This window comes from Taeniopygia guttata, chromosome 1 (assembly GCF_048771995.1).
Source record: "Taeniopygia guttata chromosome 1, bTaeGut7.mat, whole genome shotgun sequence".
In the NCBI taxonomy this organism is placed as follows: domain Eukaryota; kingdom Metazoa; phylum Chordata; class Aves; order Passeriformes; family Estrildidae; genus Taeniopygia; species Taeniopygia guttata.
Genome location: NC_133024.1, coordinates 59,871,122 through 59,885,884, shown reverse-complemented (window position 1 = coordinate 59,885,884; position 14,763 = coordinate 59,871,122). Strand labels below are relative to the sequence as shown.

At 39.1% G+C, this 14,763-nt stretch overlaps 1 protein-coding gene across 5 annotated transcripts in view; it reads left to right on the top strand.

Moving 5' to 3' along the window:
• The first annotated feature begins 1,176 nt into the window (after positions 1-1,176).
• The window catches only part of ZC3H13 (zinc finger CCCH-type containing 13), a 46,324-nt gene continuing 32,737 nt past the window's right edge, over positions 1,177-14,763 (top strand). For 2 of the 5 annotated variants that reach the window (XM_032748226.3, XM_030272356.4), the window contains exons 1-4: positions 1,178-1,453; positions 7,253-7,375; positions 7,811-7,920; positions 13,267-13,378. In XM_032748226.3, the coding sequence (XP_032604117.3) occupies positions 7,259-7,375; positions 7,811-7,920; positions 13,267-13,378 (339 nt within the window). In that variant the 5' untranslated portion in view covers positions 1,178-1,453; positions 7,253-7,258. Of the gene's footprint in view, positions 1,454-7,249; positions 7,376-7,810; positions 7,921-13,266; positions 13,379-14,763 lie in introns of all 5 variants that reach the window. The other 3 variants (XM_030272348.4, XM_072928968.1, XM_041716062.2) reach the window with 3 other exon arrangements.

Genomic DNA, 14,763 nt, shown 5'->3' with positions numbered 1-14,763 from the left:
TGACTGCACCCCCTGTATTTTAAAATACATCAGTTTTTTTCAGCCATACTTATATACCTATATCTACAATGGTAACTCACTGCACCACAAGTGTAATAGAGAGAGTGCAGTGCAAGGGGAAAAAAGTACATTATGTCCCACTAGGTAGTGGGAGCTTCAGGTGAAAGGGTCTCTGACTGACACAGGGCACACTGGGCAGACTCCATTTATAGAAGAGATTCCCCCATTTAGGTCATTTGTGTTATTGTAGGATTTCATTACAAGAGAACAGCCCTACTTACCACATCCCCTGTGAAGGAGGAAGGGTGGTCACAGCAATTGAGGAGCACAAGTGGCCAAACCACCAAGCGGCAGCGCCCAGAGGCTGCTCTACTGCAACTAGCCAAGCCCATTCACCCGGCAGCCGAGGGCTTGTTGCAGCACAGCTCTGGCCTGAAGGCTCTGTAAGGTGACAGGACAAGGGCCAATGGTTTTAAAACAAAACTGGGCAGGTTTAGACTAAGAAAGAAGGTTTTTTTACAGTAAGGGTGCTGTGGCACTAGCACAGGTTGCGCAGAGAGGTGGTGGATGCCCCATCCCTGCAAACATTTATGGACAGGTTGGATGGGGCTCTGAGCAACCTGCTCTGCTTGAAGCTCATGGAAACACAGATTCATTGAGATTGGGAAAGACCTCTGAGATCACTGAGTCCAAGGTACAATCCAACACCACCCTGTCAATGAGACCAGGGCACTGAGTGTCATGTGCAGTATTTCCTTAAACACCACCAGGTATAGTGATTCCACCACCTCCCTAGGCTTCCATTCCAATGTTTAATCATCCCTTTTGTGAAGGATTGTATTCCCAATGTACAACTTGAATCTCCAATGGTGCAGCTTAATACCGGGTCTTCTCATCCTGTTACTTGTTGCCAGGAAGAAGGCCTGGCTAAATCCCCTGTCAGGTGACCGTAGGGAGCGATAAGGTCACGCCGAGCCCCCTCCGGGCTGAACAGCCCGGCTCCCTCAGCCGCTCCTCACGACATTCCCGCCCCAGCGCCCCGCCGCCCCATTGCCCCGCCCCGCGGGCAGAAGCCGGCGCCCGCCCCGCCCGCCCCAAGATGGCGGCAGCGCCGCTTCCGCCCTTCCCGCCACCGCCCTCCCAACTGCGACGTCACCACCGCCGTCATCGTCGTCATCATCGGCGGCGGCGCGGGCGGCGCGAGGGCCGCCGGGAAGGGCGCGCGGAGGCGGTGGCGGCGGCGGCGCTCCCCCGACGGCTGTCCCGGCGCGCGGGGCGGGAGCGGCGGGTCCGCGGGGGCGCGCGCCGCTCCGCGCGCTCCTCCCCCTCCTGCCCGCGCCGCTCCGCGCTCAGGCCCGGGAGGACGGACCCCCCCCTCGCCCCCTCCCACCCTCTCCGCCCCGGGCGGCGGCGGAGGAGGCGGCGGGGAGCGGCTCGGCAGCGCAAGGAGCAGGTGAGTGCGGCGGGGCGGCCGCGGGCGCGGAGGTGGGGTGGGGAGGCGGGGCGGGTCACCGTGTTCCCTTCCCCCGGCCCGCGGCGCGCTCGGCCTGCGGAGCGCAGCGGCGGGGAAGGGCCGCGCTCCCGCCCAGCTCGGTGCGCGGCCGGGGCGTTCCGGGGCTCCCCGAGGAGGGGCGGGGCGGGGCGAACGCCCGGAGGCGCCGTCCTGCCGTGTGCCTGGGGGCCGTGCCGTCAGGCGGTGGTCGTGCTGGAGTCTGCTTCCCGTATAGTCGGGTATTCCCTGATCGTGGGGTTTTTGGTTGGATTTTGGTGGTGTTTGGGTTTTTCTCTTCCACTTCAAGTACTGCTCTTCTCCCACTCTCTGGCAGTAAAATAGTTTCTGCTCTATGTGCTCTAGAGGGACTGCTAATTTCGCTTGTGTGAATTCACGCATCACCATTCCTTCAGGTAGCGGCTCCAGCTAGTTCCCATCCCTTCCAGAACTTGTAGCCGGGCACGGTGGGTTGGTGTGTTATGGGTGGTCTACTTAGGGCCTCGCCTTTGGCTTCTCGATGGAGTCTCACTCCACCGTTGATTTCTTGTCAGCCTTCTGCAGGAGTGCTTGAAGGTCAGGTGTTTGGCTCTCAGTGAGCACCAGCACTCTGAGGGATCTTGGGCTGGTGATGGAACACTCTGTGCAGACAAGGAGTGGACACGCTCAGCCAATTACTTGAAAACTAAAGAAGTGTGGTTTATGTGGCTGTGCCCAAGATAATACACCCTGCTTCTCAGCAGGTTTGCTGAGAGTGACAGCATGCTGAAGTGCTGATCCAGCTCACAGATCGGAGGTAATATAGTGTAAGGCAGAGTGAACTTGGACCTGTCCGCACCAGTCTGCACAGAGTGTCCCTTAGTCTGGGGAAACATCTTCTTTGAGTATGAAGTCTTTGTTAGACAAGGCATGGAATATTCTGTACTTCCTGATATGGTGCTGTGGCCTGATTTTTTATTCACCTGTGGAGAGCCAACCATGATTTTATACTTGTGCAAACATAATTAGCAGTTGCTTATTGCTACTAATAGAGAATATCATATGTGGAATTAGAGGGGTAGGTTCAAGTTACTATGGTGATGGGTTACCAGCAAGGAGTTTTAAAATTTGGATTAATTTCTAGTTTTGTGTCAAACAGGCTTATCTGTGTGAGTATTTAACTGCTCTTTTGGAAGGTTCACTAAGCATGCATTTTACAATTTTTAGTAATATTTTTAGGTAGTAAACCCATGGAGCTTCTTCAAATATTGCTATTTACTTAGTGATGTGACATGGAAGTATTAATATTGTAATAGGACCCAAAATGTTTTCAGGTAAAAGGTCTTCATTTTAAAAAGTGCAGGGAACCATTCTCAAAGCTGCTATTTAGTTTTCAACACATATTTAGTTTATCAAGGAGTATTAATAATGAGTTTGTATCTGAACATCTGTAGGACTTCGAAGTAATTTTGCTTGTTATTTGAAATGGCATATTATTTATGTCTTCACAGGTAGGATTTTCGGAAGTGATGTTGTGTGTAACTTGTGTGTGGTGTGGTGTGCATGCACAGACATTGACATGCTTATGAGTGATGTTTTGGACTTCCTAAAGAGATTTTTATCTCCTTAAATGCTTTCTTGTTTTTGAACATTACTTTTGTTCTGTTACATCTCAGTTTCAAGTTTTCCTGTAGAATCCTTCAGGATTCATTTTTTCAGGTGGCTGGATTAGGTTTTTCTAACAGAAAACCAGATGTTGCAAATATCTCTTGATTTTGATTTATGTAGTATTGCACTGATTGTGAAGAAAAATGTTAAGCATGCTTGACACCAAAATATAATAATATTGTTAATAAAAAATACAGAATTTCAGTGAATGCTGTCAATCATATCATGCCTCATTGATTTCAGTTCATTGACAGAGCTCAATAGGTGCACTCACTTCTCTCAAGTCTGTCACATTTTAGATTATTAATGTAAATAACACTCTGTGATATGTTCTCCTTCAAATGGTAGTGTAATTAATGTCATTAACAGATTGTTTCTCACCCTGAGAAAGTTGCTTCCTTTAAAGAATAACATGGATGAATCTGTGAATGAGTTATCCTAGTGTTATAGTATTTCTAATTTATTTTAAAGGTTGTCATGAATCTTATTTATGCATGGAAAAGTGAAAATGTACAGTTAAAATTTTAGGTATAGAGTTTATTTTAAGAGAATAAAGTTAACTTTGCTTAGTTTCAGAAATTCCATTCTGTTTCAGAAGTAGCAGAAAGTTCAGTGCCCCCAAGTAGAGTCAGCAGTGCAATGTCATGTACCTGAAATAGAGAAGTGCATAATATTCTGCTTAGGATTTTTTTTTTTTTTTTTAATCCTGGTAGTAATTATTTGAAATGTTGAGATGCTTAAGGCTCAATCCACACTGGTACTCATGGCTGTCTAATCCCACATTAGTTTTTGATAAGGAGATGGTAATTCAGAAGCACAGACATCTGATGGAAAGTCACTGCACTGGCCATCAGCGTGGGATGGATAACAGGACTGTGATCATCAGTGGTAAAACAGCAGAAGGTGAAAATGTTTCAGAAGGGGAATCTTTATGGGATATTCCATTTAAATTGTTATTGGTTGTCCATTAATGTGCAGTCTGAGAAATTTGGAAATTAAACATGTCATTTTTTCCCCCTTACAGTACTTGCTTATCAGCAAGGAACCTTCTCAGAAACAAAACACCTGTTGTTAATCCATCTGAGATTTTCAATACTGTTTTAATAGTCTCTTTATTTTTCCAACTCACTTGGTCCTCAAAGAATGAAAATGGGACTGACTACATTTGCAAACACAGTCTCTGAAATACATAGTTTGACAAAGTGAAATTCCTCAGTTTGCCTTAGAATAATGTGTCTGGACTCTAATCCTGCAGCCTTTGATACCATTTATATTCACTGAGCAGTGGAATTGCAGTTCTAGTTACATGAGTGAGGCCCTCATGTGATAATAGGTGCATACAGAAAGTAATATGCTGTGCACTCACTGCATGCTGGGTTTGTTTCTTTAGAGTAATGTATCATGAAATACCTCTTCTGTTAATAAAGGATCTGTGGTTAATTGCAAACTAGTAGATATGGGGCAGAATACGAGGATAGAACTGATAGATTGCTACCCGAAATAGCACAGGTTTTTGTTTCTCATTTTAAGTTGTTGTTTTGGTTTTTTTTTTAATAGGGAGTTTTACAAACCTTAGAAGATTTAGGGTTAAATGGTATTCTTCTTAATTTCCATATGCAAAAATACAGAGAAAAAGGCAGTTGGAATTAAATTATGTGTTCAGTTAGGATGATGTTGCCCCTTCCTTCTTTCCATGTTTGTAACTCCTTTTAAGCCTAGTCATCATAATAACTTCCTATACAAGTTAATTCCAAAAAGGTACTAAATGCTGGGTAAAAATTAACATTTAAAATTAAAGTTTTGCCTCTGTTTCTTTGAAAATAAAAGTACATTGGAATTGAGGCAAAATGAATATGATTTTTCTGTGTGCTGCTACAGTGTCAGTGTGTACTTGTGTATTAGACTCATCTGTCCTTCATGTGCTGAACCCTCTCCCTATGCCATTGCCAGTGTCGTTTATCTAACTTTTGATTTCAAATATGGCTCTTCTAACTGTAAACATTTAATCCAAATTAGGCATTTGTTATACAATTGTCTTATTAAAAATGCTTTTGCATGTGTCAGTTGATTTTTATATCTTCTATTGAAAGAATATGACTGTGTGAAATTGTAGAAATTTAATAGTTTTTTTCTGAAATTTTGTGAGAATCCTGAAATGGAAGGGTGATTAGCTAGGTGAGATGTGGTATTATTTTGCTTTCTAACTTTAATGGTTTATCCTGTCAGACTTTTTAACTATTGCTGCACATTGAGCTGTCCACAATGACTCCTAATTACTTTTCTCAGAAGACTGCACTAATTTGGTCTCATCAAATATTTAGACAAAATAATTTCTCCTTATGTGCATTGTATTATATTTATTTGCATTTCATCTGCTGTTCTATTATTCAATTCTCTCACTCAATTAGATCTTTCTGGAAATCTCTGTTCTCCACAGTTCTTACTAACCCAAATAATTTCATACTACTGGAAATTCTAATGTTTGACTGTCTGCTTCCACTAATTGATGTTAACCATTGTTTTTAATGTTTGGTATACACCATATGGTTAACTTCTACCCTCTCTGGACATCTTGGTTAACGTCTTGATTATCTGAGCCTTTTTTATGAGATAAAATTCTTCAGATAATCAGAGGCTTGAAGGAGTCAGTAGAGCAGAGGTCTACTGAGAAATGTCAAATACACAGTGTAAGCTTTCTTTTTTCCGTTGTTTATAAAGGTGCTGAAGTGCTTCACAAGAGCTTCAACACAGCATTTTGTTTGTAGAAAATGCACACGTGTCGGACTCCTAGGGAAATCTTGTTGTGGAAATAACAATAGGGTTCAGATAATGAAGTGTCCACAATTTTACATTATAAAATTTTGTTTCTCTGAAATGTAACCTTACTGTGGATACTGTGGGAACATACTGCTGATCAGATGGTGAAAATGTGTATTAATCCTCTTTGGTGGATGTTAGTTTAAATGTGTATTATTCTGGCTTTATGGATGAACTTTATCATTTGTAACCTGTTTGTGTATAAGATAGTTTGTGTGTGTGTGTTCTAAATGCGGTGATGTGTGCTTAAGAGCAGAAGAGACAGCAGCAGAAGGGTAGGAGATTAGCATTTGGCTAATCATGTTCTACTGGTTAATGAGGGTGATGGCACATTGCAGTACAACAGAGCTGTGTTTTGGAGCTGTATATAAATTGTTGAGCGCCTGGCAGATGTTTCCAAATTGATTGTATTTTTGCTTTCATCAAATAGAATGTAAAGAATGGGTGTTCGTTTTTGAGGCCCATTTTGCCCTTTTTGTACAATCTGTCTGTAGTGCTAAATATATATGTTCCTTTTTTTTTTTTCTTTAAATATGGTGTGTTTTTTTTTCACTATAACTCCTTCCTTTCTCAGGTAAGATGAATTGTGGCTTTTTGTTTATCAAAGTTATGGTATATTTCCTTTAAAATATTTTTTTTTTCTTAATGAGAAGGAGCTACTTTTTTAACAGATTAAGAAATAAGTCATTATGGAGTCTTTTTTTTTTTTTTTTTCCTAAAGTCATGTAATTCCAAATAGTTGTAGAAATCAGACTGATAACAAACACAGGCTGTGGATGATAGTGAGATGGCTTTCAGTAGGTTGTCATACACAAAAAGGGGGGAAAAAATAAAAAGGTCTCATTTTTTAAAATTTGTTTCAAAGCTGGGAGGTGTTTTTAGTGCTTGGAACTGGTTTCTGAGAGGTTGGTGAAATTACATTAAAGGTTCTATTCACTTTAAGTCACTTGAGTTTGTGCACCAAAAATACATGAAAGAAAGCATCTGTCCTGTGTGGTGTTTGCTGCCTAAATGAATAACATGTCATATGATCTTTCCCAAGGGGAAGCTGAAGAATCCAAAGCTGGTCATGAAATAAAATCAAAAATTATCATTACTGGTGTTCAGCTGACTAGTTCAAGTCAGAAATATTCCGTATTATTAGATACATTTCACTCATTTATTACTTCTTTTTCTTTCTTCATCGCCTCTGCAGCAACTCTTGCAACGTATTTCATTCTATTTTATTCATATGCGTTCAGTGTCAATAGCCCCAAACTGAAGGATTTTACAGTTTTGCTTTTTTTTTGGTTGAAGTAGTACAAAATGTCAAAAATTAGAAGGAAGGTCACAGTGGAAAATACCAAGACCATATCCGATAGCACATCCCGAAGACCCAGTGTGTTTGAAAGGCTTGGACCCAGCACTGGAAGTACTGCAGAGGTGAGTTGTAAAAGTGTTCTTCTTTTCCTCCCCACCCCAGCATCTTCTTTTCCAGGATTTATGTGGTGGGAAAGAGTAGTTCACAAGCATCAAATGCTCAGTTGTTGCTGAGGTTAAGTAAAGGTGAAAAGAACTCCTTAACGCATGGATGTTCAACATACTAATACTAGAATTTTCAAATACTGTGTGTTGTGCCAGCTTCTGGATAGAGTAGTGTTACTGTGCATATTAATAATGTTTCCACCAACCTAAATTTTTCTCTGCCAGACCTGATGCTCTTTGTTGATTATTTTTTTAATCAATTATATTACTGGTGGACAGAAATTACAGATAAATGGGACTTAATGTGGAGTCATTTGTTTGTTCTGCCACACTCACACCAATGGTATTTCCAGAAAGGAGTGTGAAATTCACCCAGTAATGTCTGTCTCTTAGACACAGTGCCGTAACTGGCTGAAGACTGGCAACTGCCTCTATGGGAACACATGTAGATTCGTACATGGCCCTTCACCACGAGGTAAAGGCTATAGCAGCAGTTATAGAAGGTAAATCAAGAACTCACTTTGAATTCTTCACATGCTGTAGGAAAATAGCTTTTGCAATTCTGTCTTTTGTTTTTTTGTTTTGTTTTGGTTTTTTTTTGTTAAGCGAAATGCTGTGGTGTGCCTACTTGTGTGTTATATCAATAACCGATTGCCTTATGAAGCTGCTTAAAATAATTATTTTGGCAGTGTGCAGGATTTTTGTGCGTATACAGCTTTAAAAAAATGAATAGTTGACTGGATGCAGATTAACTACATATTACTTGAAATGGGAAGTTCAAGTGCCTTAGTACTTTTTTGTTTTTGACAGAGTATCACTGCTTTCTGGTATACTTTTCTGTCATGTACTAAAATGTTGGTTTGCAATTACAGTGGTGCTCACACTCGCAGCCCTTCTGCCTTTGCTATGTTGTGTGATGAATGTCTATCCTTGCTCTCATGTTATGAGAAAACTCTTCAAAACATGGCTTTGTGACTTTTTCTGTCAGATATTGAAAAAAAATTACCTAATTTTTCAAAAGATAATTTTTTTTATTATATGTCTCTTCATATGTTTCTAAAATTTAATTTTTTTTCAACTGTCCTTTGTGTGGCATAACACTTAACTGAAACCAAGTATGGCAGTAATCTTGTAGTGTTCTTGCTATAAAGGACAGAAAGATGTTATAGTTTTAGCATAGTATCCCTTTCTGTGAAGGCTTTACCATTCACGAACAGCTGTCCTTCATAATGCCAGTATTACCTATAGATTATGGATGGGCACACTGAAGCCTGAAAGAGTAAAGCAACAACAGGAAGGCTGGCATGAGGTTAGGGTTGTGTGTTTGGTTCTTTTTCCTATTCCTATGGCATGCTCCTAGGGTGATCTTGACTTTGCTTGTTTCATTTTCCATTACTTCTAAGGTGGTAGCAGCTGGGATACAAAATACATCACTGAGTTTAATGTTTCTTTTGGTCTGTAAAAATTTTACTCTGTTCTGCGCTGAATGTTCCAAATGAATAAAGTAAGTGATTTACTGGTAGGGATTAAATTTTAAAACTGTTAAAATGTCATTTTCTCCTTGCTTTCAGTGTTTGGAACATTCAGTGCATAGTTCTGCTTGGTCATTTGAAGAAAAGTGACATTTCTTTTAATGATTAAAGCTGTGTTTCTGCTTCACTGTCACCGCTGACATTTAAGAAAAACATTGATTTCCTTCTTATTGCTAACTTTTTTACTAAGACTGTATGAAAACTCAAAGGACAAATCTTCCTGCTTATTTGCTTGGCACATTCAACATTTAATAAAGGTGTTCTTCAAAGTAAAAAGGGGGAGGAAGCCCACCACCCCACACACCCACCAAAACGGACAAATGAAAGAGCTGTGCCTGTCTTCAAAAGTTTCCATTAATAGCTCTTGGCCAGGCATAGGAAAAGCTGCTACATAATATGTACATAATAAAATGGTGGCATTTTCATGCCATTTAACATTAGAGAGATTTTCACAAATGTTATCCAGGCATTTCAAATGCAATTTTATTTGCTTCAGGCAAGCCAAACTAATGCTGCTTCTACATCAGTTCACTTAAAGCAATATTCTTGTTCAAGTGTCTGGGATAGCAGAATGGCAGCGTGTCTGCATATGTTCAGTCACACCTGCCAGGGAAGTCTCATCTGCTTTGCAGGGAGTTGGGTAGGACAGAGCATGTCTTGCTGCCTTTGTCTTCATACCTTCTGCCTCAAGTTCCGTACCTGCCTGCAATCAATCCTGTTGTTTATGGTTTTATCTGACCATAATACCTCCCATAGTTCAAAACATCACCAGACAGCAGGAAAACTTGAGTCTGAAATGTGATAAAGATTGTTCCATTTTAGCACTAATGCTGCCTCTCACAGCATGAATTGTAATCTCGTTATAAAAATAAAACCTAACATGTTTTTTCATGAAGCTTACCTGATTATGGTATTAGAAATCAGTATTAGACCTGCCAGTCTTCCCAACATCAGAATTAAGGAGAAGCTAGCTGTGAGCTCTGTGTAAACGTGCTATCCCACTAGGAATTTTGCTCTTTCTGCACTTGTAGATTGTTGGTTAGTTGCTTGGCAGCTTCCTGGCTGGCTCTTTCGTGCGATTGTCAGGATCTGTGCCATTGCTGGGCCTTTTTCTTAGTCTGACTTTTCCTCTTTATTTGGGATCATCACACTGCATTTAAAAACCAAACCAAGCCAGCAGTCATACTAGGAAAGAATGTATGGATTTTGAAAATTTCAAATATGGGAAACTGGAAAACAGGACAGTGTTTCTGAAGCAGTTATAATGTGTACATAATACATGAATATTGGTCATCTGCCTCTATGCACATACCTGCTCTCACACGGGTACACAGAGATATCCTCAGGTATATGTGTTGCAAGGTGTGCCTGTTGTTGGATTCTTGTTCCTGACACTTCTAAGAAGTACAGGAGCAAATGAGGGCACTTTATGGATGCTCATTTCCTAAATGCCGTTGAACATGGAGAACTGAACTGTTGCAGGAAGTAATGCTGTTTAAAATCACTTAACTGCTTTAGATTTTGCAATGAGGAAATTCCTCATTTTAGGCCTTATTTAAAAGATGGGCCCAGCTCAAAATATTAAAAAGAAATTGCATAATGCCTTTTGTGTGAAAGGTTCTGGCAGTTGCAGTCTAGCTACATCATCTTAAACTGCAGAGGTAATTTGTCTTGATCCTCTTGAAGTTCAACAGTGAGCATGACCTGGAATAACCAAAGATCCCTTTTGGAGTGGGCTGGGGAAAAGTTAGGTAGAAATGAAGCTGTGATACACATAAAAGAAAAATCAGGTAGTAGACCAGACAAAGCATCTGAAAACAGTCATGGCTTCCTGACTAATTATTTCTTAAAGTTTGACTAGTTGTCAATCTTATTTTATTAGAATTTTTGGATGATTTTGATGTGTTTGGGGAAGGAGAGATAGGGTGATTACCATGACTTTGCTTTGGTGTTCTCCTAAAGCTGAAAAAGGCTGACCCAGTAACAGCAAAACCAAACAAAAAATTGTCCAGCACACCCCAGCCCTGAATGTGTACCTTTTAAATTTCTGTGGTTTTTTTCATAGCTTATATAATATTTAAGTAGATTTGAAGAATGCTTTAGGGCAACACCTTTTTTTCAGCATAGGAGGAAAGAAAACATTTATTAATTGATGGTAAAACGATTTGGATACTTTTTTACTCCAGCCTGTAACTTAAAAGAAAAATATTATAATGTCAGATGTCACTCTATAAGGTACATGAGCTGCACTTGGTGCATGTTCTCTTGCTTTCTCCTTCAGCTAATGGGATTTTTTCCTTAAAGTATTCCTCTCAAGGAACAATATTACAAATACATAATTGATAATGTTACTGCCTTTTAACTTAATTTTCAGTTTCACTAATCCAATTCCTTTGTATTTGTAGCTTAAATATTATTAAAAATTAAGGTGTTGAATTGCACTTTAATGCTGAAAGACAGTTTATTTGTTGAGGTAGCTGATGGTGAATGCTTCAGAGAGTTGTGGTAAAGAGTCACCTTTTTAATATGAGGTGAGGGGAAAAATACTTTGAATTATGACCTCTACTAAATCCAGACACTTTAAAGATCATATAGTTATTCATGCAAAGAAGATAACTTATATTTGTATGCCAGTTATTATTAGATCCTTAATGATGAAAAAAGCAGAGCTCTACTCTTCTGTACATTTCCTCTGATCTAGATGGACCTGTACTTATAATTTCATGGAGAATTAAATGCATTAAAAAATGATAGCAGCCACTGGTCTTTGTCTCTGTAGGTCCTCATATATTTAACCTTATGATGCAGTTTAAAGAATTAAATGTAGGAAACTGTGCAGAGGAGGAAATGGAAAAAAATGACTTTTTCAAATATGTGCAGATTGAAAATTAAATGGTATTAAATTTTTGTATGCATTGTGAAAGACAGTTTACCCTTTATGTATAATGTGACAGGATGAGTGGGAGAAACTACTTTCTCAATGGAAACTGACTCAGTCTGAAAAAAAAAAAAAAGAAATGCAAATTTCATTATTCATATATTACGTATAAGTTTTCTAATCAAAAGGCAGCATTAGTATCTCTTTATGATTCTTTAGTGTTAACTGATAGTCACAGATGTAATACTTGTATACAGCCATTTCACAGAAAAGTCTGTAGTTACAGCCAACAGCCATCACAGAAGTACTAAACTTAATGTCAAGCCAAATGTATAAGAAGAGAAAATTTGTTTTCTTGAACTGATCTTTCAGTTCTGAAACAGTTCCTACATTCCCTTAGCTTGGGAATTTGTTTGAATCACAGAATGGTTTGAGTTGGAAGGCACCCTAAAGATACCTGGTTCCAACCCTCCTGCCATGGGCAGGGATACCTTCCACTCCACCAGACTGCTCAGGATGGGGATGTTGTGGGTTGTGGATGGGGCATCCACAACTTTTCTGGGCAACCTGTGCCAGTTTCTCACCAATGCAATGGTTGTTCTCTTCCAACCCATAAGGGGTGAATGAACTCATGAATTCATACTAAGAGGTGGCAAAATTATATTAGTGTAGGATGTTCCTCCCACATCACAGTAATATCTTTTACAGAAACTATATCATAAAGGTGCATGACAAGCAGAGTTCATCCAGTATTTTGCAATTAAATAATGAAATAGTTATTACTGCAAGATGGAAAATGCAGGAGGCCTCCAAGAGTTCATTTCTGATTCATCTTTTGTAGCAGTGTTTTCCTGTGTAGCAGCCTCACCTAGACCATGGGAGGCTGGTGCTTAGGTTATCTCTGCTTGCAGACTTCATCCACATTCATCGTTGTGCTTCTCTGTGACTGTCATTGTTAGCCTGTAGTAGATTGAGTCTGCATTAATTGTGATTTTAAATATATATATGTAATATATATAGAGAGACACTTATATTTATGTACTACATATAAAAGTTGTTGCAGCTTAGATTAAGGAGAAGGCTAAATCTCCAAAAATTTGGTAGGAGTGATTGTGAAACACATCTGCATGATGGTCAGAAAAAGGTTATTTATTCTGGATGGGAAGCTGATCTGGAGTAGTAACTGAGTAATGCCATATATACATACAAATTATTTTTCTTCTTAGAGTCCAGTCTTCCTTGACTTTCTGAAAGGATTGGGATTTTTCTAATGCTTAAGCCCTTTAGAATGGAATATTTTCTTACTCATCCACCTTGCATCGGGGTGGGAGGTTGAGATTTTTCTGGATATACTAATAAAATAATAATTAAAAGACAGATAATATTCCTTTTAAAATAGTCCCATAGAACTGGTTATATTGTGTTTCTGCATTATATAGGTCACCAGAAAGACCCACTGGAGATCTTCGGGAAAGAATGAAGAACAAACGTCAAGATGTTGAGGCAGAGCCACAGAAACGAAGTACAGAGGAATCATCCTCTCCTGTTAGGGTAAGAGTGGAGTTTGCAGAACTCCAGAATCCCTCAGTAGCAATTGGGCAGTGTGTCCTAGAAACCTTATCGTTGTGACTTGTAATATTGAAAATGTTTTAAAGAACTGATCATTTTGTACATAGCATATCACATTTTTTGTTATGAAGTGTCTTAACAATTGTATTGTTTTGCAATTTTGTAGTGCTTTCTTGTCTTTTGGTTCCCAAAGATCTTATAAACCCCACAGACTTAAAATGTGTTATAAATACTGATAAACAGGTATTTAATAACAGTGCAGACTCTTTGAATATTACCAAGAAAGTATACTAACCATTGTTTCAGTCGTCCACTATTTTCCCCCCCAACACTTATTCATATCCCTTGTATTCGTGCATCCTGACTTAAGTTGTTCACCCCAAATTTGCTTTTGATGAAACCATGCAGTTACAATTGTGCAGGTTCATTTTTGACTTCCTCCTCACATACTTATCAGGCACCCCAACTGGTCAATTAATGGATTTTGCAAAAAATTCATTCTTGTTCATATTTTGTAAACATCTTTCTGCAACCCTGTGGCCCTCAAATATCAAAATTTAATTATTTTTAAATTGTGTTATCTGTTTCTGATGTTACAAACAAATAGAGATAGAGTTCATAGTGTGACCCTGTACCTGTGTAGCAGTAGCACCACTGTATTCCTGTTTAAGACCATCTTAATATGAATAATTTTTTAAAGGTTTTATTTGTAAAACATCAGTTTTACTTCTGCAGGTATTGACAATGTTCGATCATTTCCTCTTGGTCTGTTCCTACTTGCTGTGTAAAATGAATTTTATATGTCAGCTGTAAATAAATCATCAGCAGCTGCTATCATTAAAATTAACAGAATGGCTTACCTTCCAATCATGTTTTCAGTTGCTGTTAATTTTTGTAAACTCTCAGTCTTTTTACTGAAATGTGTTTCTTTTATTTTCTAATAGTTTGAATAAACTGTTCAGTTATTGAGTACATGGTTGGTGGGAAAATTTTTTTTTTTCCAACCGTCATTAAAAATTTGCTGTAACTTCTGTCCTGGTGCAACTCTAATTTTGATGTAATTTTTACTTTGGGTTAGTTAACTTTGCTTTTTATAGTGTTCTCTTAATGTAATAATAAAATATTCTTAAACAACTAAAACCCAAGTGAAAGTGAACTGGAAGCAAGAATCTAAAGGAATTGGCGAATTAGTGTTAACCTATCAAAGAATTTTTTATAGATTAAGCACACAGCAGAGTAAAAAATGCTCTGCTTCAATCACATAAAATGGAAGATTGAGGAAACAGCTGAACTTTTGTTTTAGTTCCATGGAGGCAACTCTCAAAAAACAGGATATCAAAGAAAATGTTCTGGAACAAATAGATGAA